Below are 23,852 nucleotides of genomic sequence, written 5' to 3'. Positions count from 1 at the left end.
TCCAGAGCTCTTTAATAAATATCTCAATTTTTTTCTAAACCCTGTTATAATAAGCGCAGATGTTGGATGACATTTTTCCTGGTGACTCACATATTAAAATTAACCTTGAACTATTTACATGCTCAATCACTGCATTCTCTTCTCCTCTCTGCCCCCTTCTCCCGCCCGACCATGTGTACGTTACAGGAATTCTGGCTCTGTATCAATTTTTGTTTTGTTGATTTAAAAAAAAAATTCCCTGCCTGGAGTACACATCTACTTGAGTGAAAGAACACACAGTACTGGCCTTTTGAAATTGGCAGGCAGTGTACTGTTCCCTGACTGATAAGAGGTACTGTAAATAAAACTGTACGGCATAGCCTGTTGTAAAATGCCCTATGTCTGTACTTATTGTTCTGACAGCTTATGCTTTTTTTGGGTATGCTGTTTTGGTACACTCTGTACTTCCTTATGTAACCAAGCATGCATATCTCATCAGAACATTCAAGATGTTTATTTTAAAATCTCAAGGAATTTTTCAAACCCTCCATTAGATGCTGGCAAGCTCTTTATTTTCTTGTTTTGCATTTGTAATATTAGTCTTTGAGATTCCCCCCACCCCTTTTTCATTCCAGTTACATCTCACAATTTTTGTTGGTGGGTTTTTGGGTGGCATATGGGGGTTAGCAGTAGCCATACCCCAGGCATGTCCAAGGACATGAGCCAACTTCTCCCAGATGGGGAGCATTTTTCTGTTGCTTTGCAAAAACTGCCTACTGAGCCTGGAAAAATGAATAAGATTTTTCTAGTGTTGCCTGTCTCCCATCTTGTCTTGATGGTTCTCGTCTCCTTTGAAGATGGGGTGGTGGTGGTTGGCTTATTTGCTTCTCCAGCCCAACAAGACTCTGCGGTCAGGCTTGGGTAGCATCGCAGTCAGGCTTGGGTAGCATCACAGCCTTGTGGGTTGGTTTGTGTCCTGGTCACACAGCATTGTAGCGGTCCCGGTCAGATCTCTTTGGCACATACAGTGTCCTGACTCACCTGCTCCTGACCCTTGATAAACATCTTGAGACTAAAGAAGGACCTAACCAATCAGGAAACTTCATCTTCCACATGGGTAAAAGAGACAACACTGCTACACTTGGGTCAGGGAATGCTGCAAATACAGCCATGAGCAGTGAACATCAAGGTTTTAATGGTGTCCAGGACAAGCGGAAAATGACTTGAAGGTGTTTAAGTGATGACCTATTTACTGTGCTGTCTTAGCTGATGTGGTACGTTGGTGAAACTTGCTGCTGTATCGGGTTGATGTAACTTCCGGGGTAGTGCCTCCCATTGGGGGTTTGAAGGAGTTTGACACATCTGAGTAGTTTTGTTGCCCCAGTGACTGTTTACTGTACATTATGTGCAGCGGGTAAAATTTCCAGAAGTGCCTATGTAACTCGGGGGCTTAACTCCCATTGACACGAGTTATGTAAAGTGGTTTGGAAATTTTTTGCCCATTATTAACCAAACAAATCTGTATTCTAAGTGCAAGTTAATACATGCTTCTTCCTACAGATGTTTCTGAAGGCTTTGGCCAAACTTTCCTTTCATTGCACGTTGTTCAGTGGCTTCATACTTCAGGATACCTTGGCCTATCAGTTGTTCACCGATTGCTTTCCCAAGAGTTTATAGAACTGGGCTGTATTAATTTAAACCTGGACAGTGCAGTGCAATTGCTTATCAAAGCTTTTTATTTTAATAAAGAACAGCACAGAAACCTAACAATAAGGTGTTCTGTATATCATAGGCTCCAGGGAAGTTAGAGACTGAAAGGGTCTATTAGACCAAAGAGTATGTCCTTCCCTTCGAGTACAGGATATAATCCTCCAATAGCCAATACTAAACTGATACACCACTTGATTGACACTGGAAGGCAGGGCTGCATTGCTAACAATGCATGTCTGTATTCGTAAGCTAGGGCAAACTATTATATCTGATCAAATTATTGGCCTGATTTTTCAGAGTTGCTGAGCATTCCTAAACTACCATTGAGTTGCGTGGCTGTCTGGGGTTTTGAGCCCCTCCGAGAATCGGGCTGTTAAAGCCCTACTATACATCTGCATGCAAGTTTTCATTTTTGGCACGCCATCCGCTCAAACTGACTTTCTGCCTAGTGCATGCATCATTTTATCCATTTTCTAGGTATGGCAGGAAGTTGTCCCAGACTGCCCCAAACTTGTTAGCATTCTTCCTCCTGTCGTATATTGCCGCTTCTAATGCAGTGCGGCCAGCCAGAAGAGCAGAGCAAGTACAGAAGTGAGTCATTTCAGACATGCTGTATTTGATGTGCAGGAACCCAAAAGTGTATCTTCTTTAAAAAACAAAAAAAAAAAAAAAAAAACCTGCCACAAATTAGCATATGCTTGGGGTTAAATGTGAACTACACACTTTTTTGTGTGTGTGTGCTGTTTTAGGAAAAGTAAATGGCTTGAGAACGAGCTGGCATTTGTCTGCAATCAGACTGGTCTACCCTAAGTCTCAGAGATGTCAGCCTTTGGCTATGCTGTGCATGTGCAGTACCAATAGGAACTGTACTGGCCTTTTGGGTCAATGATCCAGGAACAAAACATTCTCTGGGTAATCTCTGGCATGACAGACTGTAATAGAACTGACCTTTCTAATTATGTTGGTAATAGAGCTGTGTTTGTTATTAAAGCAGTACTTTGTTAGTGGAGGAAAGGGGCAGCTGGCATCCTATCCTTGCTTGTTCCCTTTATCTCCTTCCTCTTTGAACTAGGGTAGCGTAAGCTTGGATGGAAGTCAAGTTGGTCACATCTATATTGTATTCAGGTCCTATCCCATAAAGAAGCTCTTAAGAAATAATCCGCCTGAATAAAAATATATACACTTAAAAAAAAATTGCATGTAGCTGAAAGAAGCAAGTGCCTATTAATGGCTTTCTAAATGTGTAACCGGCTATATGATGTCACTGGAGTGCCTTTTTTTTTAGGGAACAGCCATGTGGTTTATGCACAGTTGAGTTGTTTTGAATGCAAACTTGACATCATACCGAAGGCAGCAGAGAACAACATATGCACAGTAAACAGGCAGACTGTCTTATTGATTAACAGATGAGACCTCTATTATCGATCAAAGCTTGGCGAGAAAATTTATCACTTTTAATTTCACTGCTGCCAAATATTTCTGCCCGTGAGCCAGCCGTTACTAAGACAATTTAAAGGCAAAGGAATTCTCTGTTTAATGGATCTCACAGCACCTCTGTCTTTCTGTACCTGTTCTGTCTGTACCTTTCTCTAAAGCCCTGTATTTTTGAGGGGGGCAGTGAAGTACTTTTCTTTGTATTAAATTTGGAGGGACGGGATGAGGATAAGAAATGCCTTCTGAATTCCTGGAAATAAGCCACATAGCATTTTGGTGTCTCATGATGGGGACGCTTTTAAATGTAGCCGGGGAAGCTATGTAGCTAAGGTACAAACAACAAGTGAGGTAGCTGGCTTTTTTCCCCTGCATCATACCAGCTTGAAGGTTACCTTGTCATACTCTAATCATTGTTTAGTTTTCTTACAGCAGATGAATCAAACTTCAAAATCTAACACATGCGTTCACAGCTTTGTCCTGGCAGCATATGCTTAGAAGATTGTGTATATTGTTAATCTATTTTTATCTGTAAGTTACTTATCTGCTGTTAGACATCCTGTTTTTTTCTCATTATAACTAGAGCCTCTGACCCACTATATGCAGTGCATGTTGATAGCAATTTTCTAAGAATTCCCACAAATACCACATCTCTCTAATAGTCAGAGAAATATCTGTGCCTTTCACTAAATTGTGTTGTTTCTGCCACATTTCTTATCAGATGCTGCTGCGTTCTTTCCTTCCTCTCTTCTTTAGATACTGGTAATAACTGCTACAATTGGCAGAGAGTGCAGGAAAACCAATTAAAATTAGATCAGTTACAACTCTGGTGAAAGTCACTGATGTCTAATGATTTTTTTAAACAAATATCTAATTTGTTGGAAAGCAGCTCTTTGATTTTAAAGAGCAATGTAATATTAATCATGTATTTTATTATTAGGCTGTTTTTCTGAGCTACTACAACCGTATGTTTTCTTTTGTTGTGTTTATTCTTTTGGTGCTGCAGAAGACCCACTGCTCCTGGATAAATTGGGATCTATGGGTTATCTTATTAGGTGCAAAATATTTGATCCTTCTACTGAATGGATTTCCTGTTCTACAAAGCGAACACTTCCTCCCTTTTTGGAAATTATCCTAGTTTGTATCACTTTCACAATGATAGCACAAAGTGGTGCCATAGAGAATTGCTCTATCCTGTCCTTGAGCATGGATAATTGGTATTACGTTATCAAATACTGATTGGAATACTGCTTTAGTTAGCAATGTTGGATATAGATTTGTTTAACTTGTTCTGGTTTGGCTTATTACAAACAAAATCCACATGAATTGCAGTGTTCTGAAGAGTCTGACACGGTTTTATTTGGCACAGAGACTCTTACCTTAAAGTTGTCTGTGTCTGACTTTCCTTCCTGCTGTACATTAAATGGTCCCTGTTGCAATATCTTCTCAGACAAAGATGTTTATAGATTGTATTTTCTGTGGATCGTCGGAAGCCATATATTGTGCCTGGGTATCTTCATAATATGCTCTTTCTTTATTTTTTCCCCCCCCTCTCTAGCGGGTGCCAAAGCGTTTGTCTGTGATCAGTGTGGTGCACAGTTCTCCAAAGAAGATGCCCTGGAGGCGCACAGACAGACACACACCGGTATGTTGACTTTTTTTTAAATACATCCTCAAAAAAAATCGTTGATCTGCACAACGACACCTGGTTGAGCAAGCAAAACTTTCCAGGAATCCTGGAGAGCCAGACAGAGGAATAAATGATACAATTTGTGTGGTGTTCACCTGTCTGTTAGCTCCAACTGGAGATAGCAGGTCATACCCTCCCTCCCCAGGTTCACACACAGGTTGATACAGCAAGATTTTTCCTTGTCAAACAATTTTTCTTAACTCTCAGAACTGTTCCCAAAAGCCCTCTTCTATCAAAAGCCAAAATCACAGTTCTTTCTACCAAGAGAAAAGAGAGTGCTTTCTTGGGGGGAGAGGGTGAACATTTCTGCCCCCCCCCCTTCCCATTCAGTTTCTAACAGGTGATCCTTGCAAAGGGGAGGGACAGGAGCCCCATTTCTTAAGAATGCTCAAATTTCTTCTGTAGAAGACTGTGCAGAATACATAGGATTGGAAGAATTCGCTTTTTTTCGGTAAATGTTGATTTCACTGCACGTGCACATGCACAAACCAGCAAAAAAAAAAAAATCCCTTGGTGGTAATCAAAATTTAGAAATAGGCAAAGTAAGAAATCAGTAAGTTCTCAGCAAGGAGTCCCACTTGAATGTGTACAAAACACGTCGTAATGAATGCTGCCTAAAGCAGGTATTTACACTTCGGCTAAAACAGCCGGCTTATAAAGCTTTAATTGTTTGAATCTCAACGTCTACTGTCATTAAATAATTATGGTCTGATCCCCCATAATTTCCCACAACTGTTGAAATTTAAATCGACAAAATATTTAAAATAAACATTGATATTATCCATCAATATTATGAAAAAAAACCCTGAATTCTGCCAAGCCAAAAAATAAACAGGCCTGCCCTGGTTACGCTAGTCATGAGGTGGAGCTGAAGTGACCTGACTACCTTCTATGAAATGGCTCAGCAGGGGAACTACAAGTTTACTCTTGGTCCCTATTGGGAAATATTGCCCATGTGTCTTGTGTATCATTCAGATACTGTTCTGGAACACTGAGAAATGTTTTTCCAGAACAATACAGGCTGCTTCTCTTTTTTAGTTACCCAGGTCAGAGCAGGGCAGTGGGGGTGGGTAAGATTGCCTCTATCTATTACCAGCTAGAGGTTTCACTCCCGTCTGATAACTCCCAGATCTGAGTGTTGTCTCCCTCTTGCATGCAGCGCTTTGCTTTCTAGGCACAGCCCTTTCTGCTTTGGATTTCGTTTCAGCGCCTAGGACCCTGTTTGGCTCTAAAGAGGTGAGACGTTGAAAGGACAAGGTTTTAACTAAACGATTGCTCTTAACTATTTTGGCTTCCTTTAACTCAAGTCTAAAGTCAGTTTGACAACAAGGCATTTAGTTGAAGTCTCGTTGCCTGAGAAGACTTAAAATTAAGCCGAATGAAACCCTAGATATCATGCTGCAGGGAACAATCAAACATTGGCTAAGGCAGGGAAATGGATTGACTATATGGGGCTTTCTAGCATCTCTAGTTTATATAAGCCACTGACAGTTCTTTAGGAGTTGTTACCCAACGTTTCTTTTCTCAGTGCCCTCTGATGGTGGGGGGACAGTATGGTTCTGCTGGATATTTCTGAATATTTGTGTAGTATGACATTGCACCTGCATTTTCACCACCATGGCCATTCTGGGAATCATTTAGGAGAAGAACCAGCTGTCTGACATGTGGGATTTGGCTGAGACTTGCAGTGAGATCTCCTATTTCATTACAAAATCTACAAAAATGAATTTTCCAAGGCTAAACCAATGTTTTTCCCCCATTCCTTACTTTGAAAGCTCTTTCTCCTTGTACTAAATTTCACGTACAGCAGTTGAAAGCAGAAAGCTCAGAGGTCTTTCTGGATGAAACAGAAAAATCTGGCGAAGGACTAATATTTCCTGTCTCTCCACTAAGCTAAATGTGTTCTGAAAGATCAGATCGTATTATCAGCTGTGACCTGAAACCTTAGTGTAGAAAAGGGTTGGCGGCTACACACGTTGGATGTGAAATGATCTGTCAAAATGTTACTCGGTGCTCGGTTATCAAAAATCTAAGATGGTTTGATTGGAATCTAAGAGAAGGAGTCTCAGGATGCCGTTGCCAGGGAGTTAAAACCTCTTGTATTACAGAAGTTGAGTTGGGGAGCTTTCAGTCTTTTACATGATAGCACATCCTGCCCCAGAGCTCTTGTCCTATTCCATGAAGAACCTGTTGATAAATCCATTATAGGGTCATGTATACCAGCTATGGAAAGGCTCATTCACATAAATAGTGACCTGTAGTGGCTGCATCTTGCCGAGCTGGGTTTTACATGCTTGTGGGTTTCCCCTAAAATGATTTAACTGCACACTTACCCTCCTCCCCCAGCTCAAAGGTGGTTGAGAAGAACTAGAGAAATGGGAATAATGGTGTCCTTGGTAGATGTTTATTCTTGCAAGTTCTGTATCTGTTTGGAATATCGCTCTCCTTTAAAAAGAAAACAAAGGATAGAGCAGTGGTGTCACCATGTTGGTGCCAGGATATTAGAGAGAGAGAGAGAGGGTGAGTGAGGTAATAATTTTTTATTGGACCAACTTCTCTTGGAGAAGGAGGCATGCTTTGTGCTTACACAGAGCTCTTCTCCAGGTCTGGGAAAGGTACTCAAAGTGTCACAGTAGCTGAAGAAGAGCTATGTGAAGCTTGTCTCTTTCAACAACCAAAGTTGGTCCAATAAAAGTGATTACCTCACCCACGTTGTCTCTAACAAAGGCTGGAGACATTCTCATTTAGGGCTTGTCTGAGCGTGTGCTGCTCAGAGGCGTTACCACCACCAGAGAAGTGGAAACTGACAGGAAGCACTTATTAACTGCGTCAACATTTGTCTTGCGGAACTTTCTCATCTGCTAGCAAAAAACAAACCAAGAGGTGTTGCGGGTGTTGCAATTACTCACGAGAAAGGACACCATTATTTTTTCCTGTTGGGTGATGGCTAGTAATGCCCTTATCATTTCAGGGCTTTGAATACAGGGGTTGAAATAAATGCTGTTGCTTGGTTACATTTCTTAGTCATTGATTGCTCTCTGTCTTTAACAAACAATTTATTTCTGTTTTGTTGAAATTGGACATTCACCAGTTCGTTTTTGTGTTTTGTTTTTGTTTTTCAATGGTTGGTTCACTGTTTTTTATCATGATTACGGTATGAATCCAAAATCAGATGAAATATTCAGCAAGAAGATTTGGAGGAAATCTGACCATCTCCATAATTACTCATCTTAACAGCTGATGATTTAAGTTTTTTTTTTTTTTTTTTTTTCAAAAATACTTACGTGCTATTTTCAAAAGTGTTTTAGGAGTCTGACTCAAAGTCAATGGGACTGGTACTCCTAAATCATTTAGGTACTTCAGAAGATTCTCACTCTGAATTGACAGATCAGTGCCCTTTTTCATCCTATTTATGTGAATAATTAATTGTTCTTTATCTTGACGCTATAGAGGCCATGTTTCATTGGCATAGGACACATGTAGTTGATGTCAAGATGTTGACTGGATCGTCACCATAGATAGAGTGCCTAGTCCCGCATTGCAGAAGAGACTCTTTGATGTCTGACTTAAGAATATATCCAAAAGAGAGAGAACCAGGTTCTTAGAGGGCTTGGTCTGCGGTTGAAGATCTAAAGAGCAAAGCTTTGAGTGCAGTGGTCCCTGAGCTGGAAGCTCCTGTGAGTGGCTTCTAGATGGGAGCTCCTAATTCTTTCCCCCGTGTGAGTGAGTCTTGTGGGACTCTTTGCTGAGGTGCTCTTCCCCACATATAGGCTTATAAACCCAGAGCGAGTCCAAAAACTAATGGCTTTTCTCTTCCCTTTCCTTTCCCCGCAGTGGCCAGCCATTGTATCTCCCTCTTACGTCTATACTTCCTTTTCTTGCCAGACTGACCACAGGCTTGATAGGTGGCTGATGCGGGGGATGAATCCCTTGGAGTTGTTTCTTTTGCTCTTTGTTCCGAAACACTTGGAAACAGAGTGGCTCCAAGACACAATTACAGCCTGCCGTTGAGTGATGACACCTAGTGGAGAAGGGGGGCATGGCGAGATGCAGGGGTTTATGGGAGTTGTGCGTGGCTATAGGTGGTGGTTGCTTAGTGATCTGGCCGTTGACTTGTTTAGCTATATGCCCTGAACGTTTGTTGCTACCAATAGATACTTGTTTATTGCAGGGTATACTGAGCCTGCCTCTCAGTGAAACTGTGCTAATAACTCTGAACTCTCCTTTTTTTTTTTTTTTTCTTTTTTGGGTCAGAGTGCTTTAGTTTTATTGTTAATAAATTGCCTGTTTTAATATGAAGCTTTGATGGCTCTGGCAAATCTGTATATTCAAAAACCGAATCCATCTGCTATCTCAAAGCACAAGCTGAGTACGTAGTGATTCTAACTAGCACACGATGTTCAAGCAAAGGCAAGGAAAGAACCATTTATGCATATTGAGTCATTTTTGAACCATTGAAGGGTACGGTAGATTAACAAACAGTAATGTTTATATGGCAGTGTTGTCTTAATTCCCTTCCAGCTCAGTTTGGTTTGTAAATGCACAATACACCAAACGGATCTATCAAAATAAATAGTGGTGGCATGCAATGATGCATGCCATGTGTGGTTAAGGTTTTGTTGCAGGCATTGCTCAGCACGAAGGATGGGGATGTAGAGAATGGTATTTCCAATTCATACATACGTTAACTTGACCATTAATTTCCTATTTAAATAATTTAGTGGTGAGTGAAATGATGGTAGCTCTACCAAAAAGCAAACTGTTTTTATCATGTTTCCTTTTGTTGTTGTGCTTTTTTTCAGGTTGGTTGTTTTATTTCGGTACAGTCATAGGTAAATGCAGGGAACTCCTTGTGCGTTGTCTATTGAGACAAATACATAGTGCAAACGCTGTAGTTTCTAGAATGCTTCTGTTAAAGAGCATTGAAGAGTTAACAGCTAGGCAGCTCCAATGGGAGCAAGTATTTCATTTCAGAGTCTTTACCCAGTTCTCTAAAGTAAAACTAAAAGCAGTGTGTGGGGAAGGAGCCCACTTCTTTTTGTACTAAATTAAGCTGTTCCTAATATAGTACAAGTGAGTCTTTTATTACTGATAAACTGATAAATACCATTAATGTCTTAATTTATATTCAGAGGTTGAAATTTGACACCCGGACACTATGTTGGCTTGGAAAACACAACCGGTTTTGTGCCAGGGGTTTTAATGACCGATCAGTAATATAAATTGCTGCATCACTGAACAGGAGTAGGTTCACCATGTCATTTGATCTGGAAACTTCACTGGCCAAGTAGCAGTTAATAAATTTTCAAATAATTACCCTCCTTATTCAAAGTCAAACTAATTAGGATTGGTTTTTACAAATAATAATGTTGTTTAAACAACTGTCTATACCGGATTAGGAAGAGGGGGAAAAAAGGATTTGGAATGTACAGGCTACCAAAACAGGAGGGATTAAATACTGACAGTACTTTATATTCAATGCTATTACTACATGTTTGTACAGCACCTGACGCAATGCGGTCTTGACTTGCTTGGTTATTGGAAATGACTACAGCATAAGTATTTAATAGTAATGTATGGCATATGTGACCCATTGCATGCTGTACAGAGTTGACTTTCAGTTAGCAACACCCCAAAATTTGTACCTGCTCCATGAGTTTGGTGGTGGCTGCTGGTTTGGGGACAATGAAAATTCCACCTGGGTAGGACAGAAGGTGTATGTCAATAATCCATTCAAATATTCTCTCTGCCTCCCCAAACCCCAGACATCATATTGTAATTGTAGGTAGAATTTGATTTAACCAGTTTTCACATACAAACATAGTTTGCCAGTTCCATGGGATCCGGGCATAAGCTAGGTTCTAACAAATGGGGAATGGAAGGAAATTTAGTGTGGTTTGCGAGATTTCTTGCACCTTCCTTTGAAGCAGCTGATACTGACCACTGTCAGACAGGATGCTGGACTAGACAGACCATGCCTTTGATCTGATCTGATGATTCCTGTGTTTCTGTGCTCGAATTGTGCCATGTATAAGGAGATGTACTGGAATCCTTGCCGAACATGTCACATTTCTGTCTGTGTCCTTAACCTGTTCAGCTAACTGATGGGGACAGAGTTGTGGCTTGCAATGACAGTTCTGTTGGGCTGAAATATGAGTGTGTCTCCTCTCACTCTGCCTAGGATAGCTTGGATGGATCCAAAGACTTTCTCAGATAGAAAGGAGATTATGGAGTCAAAGAAATAAACTTACGCTAGTACTTGATTAAATGTCTTGAAGCAACCAGTTCATGGCTTAATATTTTTTGTTTTGTTTTTAGAACTGTTGAGCTCTCTGCACTCCCAGTGAAATAAATGGGACTCTATGGCTGGTCAGCACCTTTTGAAAATCAGGTCATTTATGACATCTGACGAGAAGGTGCAGCATTAGGAATGTGTGTTCTTAAGAAGGCATTTAATGATGACTGAAGCTCAACATGTCCCATGAAAATAAAGTTAAAACAGGGCAGCTGCTAGGTTTCACTAATAACCTTGAAAAATGTGAGCCGATTAAGTGTATTTGATTTAAGCCTTGGGACTGGAATGTTCGAGACTGCCAAAGAGAGCTACGCTCATGCCAAAGCATCAAATGGTGACATGAAAACTTAGCTTGGCGGAACAAAAATAGGACTCCTGGGTCACAGGGACCCAAATTAAACAGGTTTATCATCACCTCCTCAAGATGTAAACATGTGCTTCTCAGTTACACATCAGAAATGGGCTTTATGGCAAAAGGAACCCACACTCACCAAGAAATTGATAGCTTCCTGTTGTTGAGGAGCTCTCAAATAGTGCTGCCTCTGGTGCAAAAACATTAGTTATAGAGGCTGTATTAAAGAAACTTGATTTGCAAATAACTCTCTCTTGCAGAAAAGATTTCTTATGTCCCTCCTTTGTCCTCGTCGGCTGGTTGTTTGACAAGCGTGGTGAAAGACCTTCCTTTTGCAGAGGTGCAGCAAGTTTGTATTACTACTTGAACCTGCTCTGGCAGATCATCGCAAGCATGCTACTATGATTCTTTCTAGAGAGAAATGAGAGAGAGGCAGTGTCCAGGGTGGGCTGACCTGACTTGGTCCCGAATGCAATTTTTTCAGAAGGGCCACAGACTCTGAGCCAACTATACATCAGTTAGTAAAAATCTTTTAACAAAGTGCACAAAATGTTGATGATGATGCATAGCTTTTTTCCTAGATCAGAAGATGATGATTTTACAAAGGGTATGGATAAGATAAAGGAAGCTCATAAATTCCCACTTAAGTGTGTAGACAGCTCTGGGATGGAATAATTTAAAAATATGGGAAGCACATTCACATTGTTCACTGCTTCCTAGAGAAAGGTTATCAGGCTGCATCCTAACTTGTCTTAAATTTAAGACTATGTTGACTACTATCAAACTGACCCTCTCAATTTTATGATAGAAAAATGAAGCTTCAGTTTTGGATACAGGGTGAAAATTTTTTCTTTCTTTAATGTTTTTTCCCCCTATAAGTGTAGCGTCGCTCCGTTGGTTCAGGACTGAAAAGTTCTTTCTGGGTGTTCACTTTACTTGGCCTGAATCCTACAGTAACAGAAAAAGCAGCAACTGTTTTGGCTTATCTTCAGAGCAATGGAAGCATACTGCCATGCCTCTGGGAAAGTGTGGAAAATTAGGTATTTTTTTTCTAAAATTTAAAACAAAAATAAAATAACTTTAAAAACTGCACCCATATTCCCATGCATAGGGGTATGGGAACTCATTCTGTGGATTCGTGTGAGCTGCTGACTCTAAAATATAATAGCTGTTGACTTTTATAAATATCAGAGGTGAATTGTATAGTATTTCCATGAATGTGCCAAGATGTTTAACATGAGAAAGCTACAGATACAGAAGTGCTGCGTAACCAGCGTCATGTGCATATGTTTGGACTGTCAGTATGCTAGCATAGATTTACTTTTGACCTAATTTCACACTGATATTACAGAGGCATGTTTTATGCCTAATATAGAATTTATTTTCGTAGCATATGCCCTCGCCTCCATCATGGCAAGCAGCCCACTTTTTGATTTGTGGGGTCAACGCTACTGTTCCCTGTCAGATGTAAGAAGCCTCAGCAAGGCACTTCATTCTTGTGGCATATTTGGTATGGGCCAGGGCTGCTCCTGGTTACTGGCCGCCCGGAGTGTATTCTGCCCATAGTGGCAAGAACTGAACTAAGAGGAAACCTGCATTTGGACTTCTAATGAGAACCCTTTCACAATGATGAACTATCATATTGTTCCAGTGAAAGGGGGAGGATGGGATGGGAGAAATTCACTTAGAAAAATGAAATGAACAGTTTGAGACACAAGGTGGATGAGGTAATATCTTTTATTGGACCAACTTTGTGGGTGAAAGACAAGCTTTTGAGCTACACAGAGCTCTTCAAGTATTATCTCAACCACCTTGTCTTTCTACATGGCTACAACAACACTGCAACAAATGTCGGTTCAGTGAAGAACTGCCAAGAAAACAGGCACAATGTGTGGGAGTTCTATCTGTCCTCTTCCTGGATGGCAAGGGTCCCTTCACCCACCCACCGTTCCCAGGCACAACTTCATACTTCAGCTCAGTTCCATTCAGTGGAATGGTTGCTTGCAGGTGGGAGATGAACAGAACAGTTGAATGACTGCACCTGATCTGATCTGCTTTCTTTATTGTGTGAAGTTCTGCCATGTCCCAGGTCATTCATTTCCTCTAAACTAAATCCCAGTCTTTTCAATTACTCATACAGAAGTCTTTCCATGACTCTAATCACTTTCATCCTCTGTACCCCTTCTATTTTTGCTATATCCTTTTTCAGATAGGGTGCAGAGACCTGAACACAGCATTCCAGGTGAGGACAGCCACTTGATTTCTACAATGGTGTTATAATACTTTTCATGTATTCCTCATGCATCCTAAGATTTTGCATGCTTTCTTGACTGCCGCTTGAAAGGAGGCGTGATTTTCATGGAGCTGTCCACAATGACAACCAGATCTCTTTTCCCAGAGTAGTTGCATTTAATTTAAAACCTGGTAATGTGTATGAGTAATTCAAATGATTCTTTCCAGAATGCATTACCTTGCATTTGTCAACACTGAGTTTCATCGGCTATTATGCTTCTCGTGGCCCTAGACTGGTTAGGACTCTCTGAACTTCCTCACAGAGTATATCTATCTCTGAGCTGGGCGCTTGGAGCTAGTGGCTAAAGATAGCGCTGTGTCCGTGGTGGCCACCCCACCTACAATCCCACCTGACCCCCTGGGTATGTGCTCAGGCAGCTAGCCCAACAGAGCTATTTTTAGGTGCTACCTTGAGTGGAACTAGCACAAGTATGTGCATGCAAGCTGGGAATCATACCTCACAGTTCAGACGTAGATGGACCCACAGTCTTCTGTGCTTTAGGTGAAGGGTGAAATTTTCAACAACACCCAGCCTTAAAGCCCAAGTCTCATTGTGAAAAGTAAAAGAGACACTCAAGAGCTTAAGTCCCATTGAAAATCAATGGGAGATAGCCTTGTGGGTGCTAAAATCACACTTGAAAATGACTCTGAAGCGTCAAAATCACTTAGGTTCTTTTGATATTTTACCTTTGTAATTTTACCAAAATTATTTTACCTATAAATTTTGCAACCTCGCTGTTCACCCGGCCCAAGCCAGATCACTGATAAATACATTAAATGTCACTGGTCCTAACAGTGAATGCACTTATTCCATCCCTTCTAAGAGGAAGTTGTTGTCTGCTTTAAACCTGCCCTCTCTTTATATAAACCTGACTACTGATCGTTGATTGCTGCCCCATTGCATCCTTTAGCCAGAAAAAAACTCCTTTATGACATCCAAACATCGGTGCACACATAATAGAATGGATTTAATAAAACCAATGTGTAAATGAAACTAGAAAAGCTATAAATCACTTTGGTGTTGTCCAGGGGATGTTGGTAGCATTTTGATTTAATAGTTGGACAAACACAAGGGTCTATTTTATTCAGAGTTTACAGGCCTCAGGGCTGTTATTCCTCCAAATTTAATAGCATTGAAATTGCAGGGTTTGCGATAATTTGCCTATCACTTTCTGCTCTGCCATTGATGTTTATTGTCAGCGGGATGGAATCTCAATCTGATTCACTTAGATAACATGTCTGTTAAACATTTAGATAATTGTGCCATCATTAACTTGTCACATTATTTTAGAAATTCAAAACAGTAGTGTGGTAAGTGGAGGTGGAGGGGGGGTAGATTCTACATGTGCACAAATGGGGAAAGGAGAAGTTGACAATGCATATGGCTTTCACTCTGGAGATCCTTACAATGTATTCAGGAAAGGTATATGTGTTGTAGCCAGTTGCTGATAAGCTGCAGAAGGCTCCGGTGTTTCACAGTGTCCATTTTATACAGGATGGAATAGCACAAGGTGTGGGAATGGCCGCCCATCTTCTTGGTATGCATGTGGATTTTGCCCAAGCCTGTTTGGAGATGGGGTCCTAAAGCTAGGCTTCTAAGTCCGTTTTTAGGTGCCTATGTAAGTGGCCTGTTTTTTTTTCCCCCTCCAAAAGTGCCGAGCACCAGCCAGTTCCCCCTGAAGTCAATAGAAGCTGCTGGGTGCTCGGTGTTCCTGACAAATCAGGATGCTATTTAGGGGTCTAAATATGGATTTGGGAGTCAAATGGTAAATAGGCTCCCATTTATTTAACCCTTATTTATTTAAAACCCTTGTTTTCTCGGTGTCACGTACCGTTTTGCTCCATGAGCCCAGGAAATTTGAACTTAATCTTGATATTTGTGGAGTTTTTCTTTTTTCCCTAAAAGGCTAGTCTGAAAATCGGGGTTGTTGGTTGGTTGGTTTGTTTGTTTTAAACATTTGTTAAGCTATTTTGCAGAAATCAAAATAAATCGGTTGGGTGAGAACAATTGAAACCTAACATACAAGTTTTTTAGACCTAATGATACATTATTTTAAAAATCTTAAGAGAAAATTAGTCTTTTAAAAAATTGCTGTGTTGCTTGAAATTTCCTATACCCATCAGTGCCAGGACAAAGCCCGGTCTCTCTTTAGAATATGAGCGGGAGCTGCACATCAGCCCTGAAAAGCGCTGGCAGAATTCTAGGGAAGAAGCGTGTATGCGTTTGCATGAAAAATTTGTGCTGATGCCATAAACTGACATCAAACCAGAGCTGGGCTGGAAATGGTTTGCTTGTTTGGTCCAACAAGAGCTTTTGAGATTATGCAATTTTTCCTATCCTGAATCAGGACAAAAAATTGAGATCTCAAATTTGCAAGAACCAAAAATCCAAGGCGGTGCATTTTGATTTAGATAATTTTTTTTTACATAAAATTTAAAAACAAAGTTATTTCGAACCAAATCCTTTTTGTTTTAGAAATATCTAAACAGGACCTTCTGACAGTCTAACAACTTTTTTTTTTTTTTTTAAAGTTCAAATTAGGAGATTCATCAAAACTGATGCTTTTCCGCAAGCAAGTTCAGTTTAATCAAATCTCCACTTTCTGACCCAAAAACCCCCCCATTTTGCCAGAAAATTCCCAACCACCTCTACATCTAGCTATTGAGGGGTTAGGAGGGTAATTACTGCAAGGTAATATAAAGCTGAGTTCTCCTGTGACATAAGAGAAACCCCTTTCACCTTCCTTCAAGTATACCCATTCATGGTCTAGTCAGTCGACATCTTGATAGATGGAAGCTGGCTAAATGAGTTAGGATTACAAATCATAAAGCTAAGCATCTCAATTTTTAAAAAACTTAAAAAAAAAACCAAACAGACAAGCTATTGGGGCTGAATGGGATGTTACGGTCCTTCCTGCGGATCTTCATCTTAACACCTGTCCAAATCAACTATACTATCAGTGTATTTTGTGCAGAGATATTTATGCTTGTTGTTGCATGGCACATTATCAGATATCTTCTGTCAATGAGATGAACTGGTTCTGTTGGGCAGTTTTTCTCTGAAGTTATTCATTCCATTCTTATACAGGAGCAAGTCTATGGTAGCTTCTGTTTAAAACCTGTTTGACAGCTGACCCCTCTCAAGGGCTGTTCAGTGGCAGATTTGTCTGGTTATTTTAAAGGAAGACGTAAAGTAAGCGTGGAAGGAGACGGGATGCTGGAAGGACAGCTAAATTGTGTGGGGAGGCAACCGACATTGTGACCCTCTGTGCCAGATCACAACACTCACTCAGATTTGGCCCAATCATGGCAGCAGGGAAAGGGCTCTCCCTTACGCCACCCAGCTCTGGTCAGGGGCCAAAGGGGGTCCTCTGCCCATCATTTTTGGGCCCCCATGAGTTCAGGTTCTTAAAAGTTGGATGCATGGTCCCTCATCTAAAAAGTAGAGGGGCAATGAAAGGCCCTTAACCCCCCGTCTCTGGCACCTATGGAAGAAGGCATGGACATGGAGTGGAAGGGAAGTGAGAAACCTTGAGATATTCAGTTAAGCACCCAACACTTTGTATGCTTATCTGAAGCTCTGTGAGATTCTTCAATGTGTGGCTGGAAAGCTCATTATACATTTTCTTTATGTCTACTTTTCCTAGGTTTCTGGGGTGGGTCTTGTGATATTACCAAAAGCCACCTTCCATTTCCCAGCTTTAGTCCACACCAGTTGGAAGCATGAATTACCTTTCTTGACTCATCTTGGTTTTTCCTCTTTCAAGGCTTGATCCAAAGCCTACTGAACCCAGTGGGAGTCATTCCATCTCCCCATTGACTTCAATAGGTTTTGGATCAGTCCCCCTGAAAATGCAAGTGTGTGCAAAAATGAAAAGAGAGACTTCATATTATAAACTATATCTGGAACTTCAAAGATCATTTTATGGTTTGGGCTGATCCATATGTTCTGAGCATCAGTTGGCCCACTGGTAGTAAAACTCTCTAAAATGGCACCATTACACATGTAAAGCCTCTCAAAGTGCCTGCAAACAGTCAGCATGTATTCCTCAACAAAACAAATATAAAATCTTCCCAGACTGCCTACGACTTCCTATTACTGTTTCACAGTACTCTGGAGAGTTTTAAGATAATAGCTTGATTAAGCGTATGAGGAAAAATACTATCCGATACCATTCTTCTCCACAGATAGAGATAATGTACTGTAGTATTAAGTATGTTTCAGGGTAATTATCTTTCCTGTAGTCATTTTAGTTACATGAACAAAAAGAAAAGGAGGGAAGACTCAGCAGGTGCAGAATAGAATGTGGGTGGATATGGTAGACAGGCATATATTAGTTGACTTTGAGCAGTAACAGAGGTAGGCTTTTGGGGCCTCATTCTGGCTCCCTAACAGTGGTGTGAACTTCATAGACTTCAGTGGAGTTCCTTTTGATTTATGTTGGTATGGGAGGCAAACATCCAGCCCTTCGAGTCTATAGACCAAACTCTTTTGTCACCAGGTTGTTCTGGTAGCAACTTTTCTGATATTTAAATATGTTGCATGTCAGTTTCTCCCCTGTTAACCACAGGCTGATCGAATTAGGATCGGACTTGCCTGTTTCACTGTTTCAATCATCATTAGAACTGTGCTAGTTATGGCAGAAACCATTAAATTTGAGATTATACTTGAAGGCTTTGGTGCACATTGCTTGGCTGCGTGAGGAATTGGCGTGTCTGCCCTGTAATCGCTCCAATTTCAGATGGAAATATGGTCAAGGGAACAATAAACACTTTTTTCGCTTTTCAGTAAGAACAGAAAACTTTCCATGAATGTAGGAGCAATTCAAACCACTGGACAGAATTCTTTCCTCGATCAGACATCTGTTCTATTCCATGTGAACCCCGGAGTTAAACACCAATGTTCCTGAATCGTTCTTCCATCAGGCATAGGGGTGTGATGATGTATAGGACCAGCCCAGAGGTCAACAGACAAAAGGGTTAGCCATCTTTTTTTGGCTGGAGGAAGGAGCACTGATGCCTATCTTGAGTGAATGCTGGTAGCAGAATTGAGCCAGCTGTGGAGAATTAATTAATTCACCTCATTCCTCATAAGAGGGATAGTGATGCTTGGGGAAGATAGAACCTGGGTTCTGCAATGAAAGTAGGATTTCCAAAGAGCTAAGAGGAGAATTGGGGAAGCGCCTCCCTCTTCCACGAGGCTGCAATGAGCCACACTCTAGATTTTCTTTTGGCTTTGGTTGAGAAAAGCCTTACTCCATTTCTTTTTGGCCTTTCCAGACAGGGCATTCTTTGCTTATTTGATTTTTCCAAGTTGCTCGTGCTGGTGAGCAAAGTGGAAATGGCAGAAGAGTTAAGTAACTTTTTTGTGTGTTGGTTTTCACCAAAAAGTTTACTAGCAATTGGACATCTAACTTAATGAATGTCAGTGAAAATGAGGTAGGGTCAGAGGCTAATATGAGGTAAGAACAAGTTAAAAGTTACTTTAAACAAGTTAGATGTCTTCCAGTCGCCAGGGCCTGATGAAATACGTCCTGGAATACGTCCTCAAGGCACTGACTGAGGAGATATCTGAGCCATTAGGAATTATCTTCAAAAAGTCATGGAAGATGGGAGAGATTCCAGAGGACTGGAAAAGGGCAAATCTAGTGCCCATCTATAAAAAGGGGAATAAGGACAACCTGGGGAATTACAGACCGGTCAGCTTAACTTCTGTACCCAGAAAGAGCAAGCCTGTGGATATGGGGAAGCAGTAGATGTGGTATATCTTGACTTTTTAGTGAGGCTTTTGATACTGTCTCACATGACCTTCTCATAAACAGAGTAGAGAAATATAACCTACATGGAGCTACTATAAGGTGGCTGCTTAACTAATCTGGGAATGGCTTTCCAACCAGTTACCAGTGGTTCACAGTCAAGCTGTAAGGGCATATGGAGTGGGGTCCCACAGGGAATAGCTCTGGGTCTGGTTCTGTTTGATATCTTCATCAGTGATTTAGATAATCGTATAAAGTTTGCGGACAATACCAAGCAGGGAGGGGGGGTTGCACATGCTTTGGAGGATAGGATTAAAATTCGAAATGATCTGGACAAACTAGAGAAATGGTCCAAAGTAAATAGGATTAAATTCAATAAGGACAAATGCAAAATACTGCACTTAGGAAGGAACAATCAGTTGCACGCATACAAACTAGGAAATGACTGCCTAGGAAGGAGTACTGCGGAAAGGGATCTGGGGGTCATAGTGGACCACAAGCTAAATATGAGTCAACAGTGTAACACTGTTGCAAAAAAAACCAAACATTCTGGATTGAATTAGTAGGAGTGTTTAAGCAAGACACAAGAAGTAATTCCATGCTGATTAGGCCTCAATTGGAGTATTGCGTCCAGTTCTGGGCAACACATTTCGGGAAAGATGTGGACAAATTGCAGAAAGTCCAGAGAAGTGCAACAAAAATAATTAAAGGTCTAGAAAACATGACCTATGAGGGAAGATTGGAAAAAATTGGGTTTTAGTCTGGAGAAGAGAAGTCTGAGAGGGGACATAACAGTTTTCAAGTACATAAAAGGTTGTTACAAGGAGGCGGGAGAAGAATTGTTCTTCTTAACCTCTGAGGATGGGACAAGAAGCAATGGGCTTAAATTGCAGCAAAGGAGGTTTAGGTTGGACATTAAGAAAACTTCCTAACTGTCAGGGTGGTTAAGCGTTGGAATAAATTGCCTAGGGAGGTTGTGGAATCTCCATCATTGGAGATTTTTAAGAGCAGGTTAGACAAACACCTGTCAGGGATGGTCTAGATAATACTTAGTCCTGCCATGAGTGCAGGGGACTGGACTAGAAGGCCTCTCGAGGTCCCCTCCAGTCCTACACTTTCATGATTCTATGACAGTGCTGCTGTGTTCTGAGCCAGCTGCAGGCAGTAGGGAAGCCCTGCAAAGCAGGAATGAAAGAGTTGATCTTTTGTCTTATGTGCACCTGTTAAGTAATAACTACTGGAGCTGATAGAAATGTTGACAAAATGCCAATTTTTCCCATTAAATTTTTCGTGAAAATCCTCTACTGTTTTAACTAGCTCTAATTTATTATTATTACTGATTTTGTAAGTATCATTGTTGGGACTTGACAATTGAAATAGTAATAATAATTAATAATGAGAAAGATGACATTGTGGCCTGACTAGATCAATTGGATAATTAAAAAAAAAAAAGTTGCAGGTTTTTGTACAAAGGTAACAAACTTGTTCTTCTGGTTTTAGTATGCCAATGAAGAAAGTTTAAAATAGTGTTGCCAACTCTCGCAATTCTACTGCAACTCTTGAAAATCTGGGAATTTTTCTAAAAGCCCAAAAAACTGGAGTCCTGTGGATACACCAGAATCCCAGTTATCATTAAAAAGAAGGGGGGAAAGCAACAAAGTATATGTTTAGCCCATGGGGCTGCAAAAGAAAATCTGGACAGCATGAAGATTCACCATGAAAAAGCAATCAGTCAAATAAAAACCCCAATGTTGTTATTTTTGAAGTCTAATGATGTGTAAGCCAATTTCATGATGATTTGGGGCCTGACTCCTCATTTTTAAACACTTGGGGGTTGACAATACTGAAAATATTGCTGCTATCCTAGTTTAATACACCAAGATCCTGATCCCTCCAGCCCTTCCACACGAGAGTGAAGAGTTTCGTAGAATCATAGAAGATCAGGGTTGGAAGAGACCTCAGGAGGTCATCTAGTCCAACCCCCTGCTCAAAGCAGGACCAACACCACTAAATCATCCCAGCCTAGTTTTGCCACATCCAGGGCCTAAATGATTTGATCCTGGTGTTGGTTTCTAAGTAGAAGTTGTGTGTGGATTACAATGAATTAGAGTGGGGAGAAAACTGACTTCCCATTGTGGGAGCCTGGGGTTAGAAAGAATTGGTAATCTCTAGCAGATGAACCACACATCTGGTATCCGGTGGGATGCCACCATCGATAAGGAAATTTTAAGCACCTCTTGTGAAGGTTCAAAGGACGTCTTTCCTGATGCCTTGAATCATTCATATTGCCCAGGAGTTGTTTATCAGGTTAGAGAAAAGAAAAGAGAAACATTTTGAATTTGGCACAGAAGATTCCTACTGGGGTTTGTTCTATTTCAGTAAAACAGGGATCACTAAAAATAAGAACAGGCAATTGTGAAGTTGCTTTTGCGGTTTCTTGGGGGGGGGGGGATTAATAGGTGGCTGTGGTTGTGCCTGTGTGTGTGTGTGTGTGTGTGTGTGTGTGTGTAATCTTGATTTCTACTTCCACACTCCCTCCTAGAAAACGGCAGACAATAACTTCTGATGAGCTGAGCAGAATCAACAGAACATCCAGTGTCTGAAATTTTTGCTGCCAAACTGACGGTTGGATTTCTGAATGTTTGTTTGTAAAGTATTACAGTGCAGAAGTCATCGGTCTTTCACTTAATTTATCTTAAACTGGCCAGTCTCTATTGTGAAATAACTTAGTTACTTTGGTGAAATGTTGCTTACAGTATTTTTTTACTGGTGAAAACTGCCATTTGCTCATGGCAAAAACGTACAGAATCCTAGAAATTAGAGGTGGGAAGGACCTTCCTAAATCAGCTAATCTAGGAGTTCTCCACTACTTCCCAGCTTGCTTATGTGTATTGGGCCATCTACTATTAGCAATCAGATAATATCCCTCTGGCAATGCCCACAGTTTCTCACACAGGAAAGTCCTTTTAGGGAAGCAATATTAATGCATTTTAGCTTTCTTTAGTGTGACTTTATTGACTTAAAAATAAAATTTGCTATCCTAATTTCCCCTGAAGTGCATTAAAATATATTATGTAGCATCAAAAGTCAGATGCTATCTCACAGGATAGGACAGTTAGTTTGCAAACCTAGCCATGATAGAATGGTCTGTCCTGTGAACAATACTGGACAGATCCGCAATTCAGTTCCACCAACATCGGAAGTCAGACCATCCGAAGGCAGCCCAACTGCAATGACTGTGACATGACTATAATATCAAATGTAAACGCCAGATCCACAGTGTGGCCTGGGTTACCTTGGATCTTATGGTGGCCATCAAATCCTGAGCCATCTCAGAAGAACCACTGGGGATATAGTGCTCAGTAACTTTCATGTCTATCTGCTTCAATGCCTCCATCACCGCAGCAGAGGAGCTTTATCAGCTCATGCAGGGATTTCATAGCACAGCAGACGTGATCTCTACCCAAGTTTCTTCTTGCTCACCGAATAGAGAGACTCTTTCAAACTGAGTTTGTGCAGGAGACCTCCACCAGCACTTCAGTTCAAATGGCAAACAATATGACCCAAAATTTACCCTCTGCCTTAAGCAGCCAGCTGGAGCCAATTGTACTGGTCCCACTATGCCCTACAGCCAGTCTCTTGTGGACAGAGCTGGTTGAATGATAGTAAGCATGTTAAAAAAAAAAAATTACAAAAGTTGATTTTTTTTTTCTGAAATTTTCAGAAGGGTGGAAAAAATATTCTAAAACCGAACGTTTATTGGGAACCCAATGGAAAAGAGAGGAGGAAAGGAGAAGGAAAGAAAAACCGGAGGTTTACAAGTGATATTTTTCATTTTTTAAAAATTGAAGATTTTGAAAAAAATAAAATTTCCATTAAGTTTTTAACAGGTAATTCTTCCTCCAAAAAAACCTTCCAGACAAAAGCCAGCTCTATGTACATGCAGAAAGCAAGAGGCCTCAACCTGATCATGGCTGGGTGATATTTTATTAACCACAAATCTTGCATTCAATAAGTGGATTCTACAGCTGAGAGCAAAGAGGAGACCAAACAATGTGATCAAGCAGTGTTCTGCAAACCATTGGTGACACACAGATCGCACTTTGGCAACCCCTTGGCTGTGCAGACTTGTCCCCTACAGGGTGATTTTCCCCCCTTCCCCAACTTTCCATTCCTCTTTTGAGTTTTGCAGAGTTGTTCTTGTGAAAATGTATGGTCTGTTTGCACACACCCTCTAAGTTCACCGGTATTACTTTCCATGTGAAAATGCTTTGCACAGGTCTGACCTGCACACTGCAATCTCAGTTTCCAACAGTTATGCACTGATCTGGTCACTAGCAACATAAA

The 23,852-nt window shown here is 40.8% G+C and overlaps 1 protein-coding gene across 3 annotated transcripts in view; it reads left to right on the top strand.

The window, feature by feature from the left end:
• ZBTB16 (zinc finger and BTB domain containing 16) overlaps positions 1-23,852 on the top strand; it is a 170,282-nt gene that overhangs the window by 101,946 nt on the left and 44,484 nt on the right. For all 3 annotated transcript variants that reach the window (XM_034754884.1, XM_034754885.1, XM_034754886.1), the window contains exon 4: positions 4,679-4,765. In XM_034754884.1, coding sequence (XP_034610775.1) covers positions 4,679-4,765 — 87 coding nt within the window. The remainder of the gene's footprint in view (positions 1-4,678; positions 4,766-23,852) is intronic.

This window comes from Trachemys scripta, chromosome 21 (genome assembly GCF_013100865.1).
Source record: "Trachemys scripta elegans isolate TJP31775 chromosome 21, CAS_Tse_1.0, whole genome shotgun sequence".
Classification (NCBI taxonomy): Eukaryota; Metazoa; Chordata; order Testudines; family Emydidae; genus Trachemys; species Trachemys scripta.
This window is presented reverse-complemented; position numbering and strand designations above follow the sequence as displayed.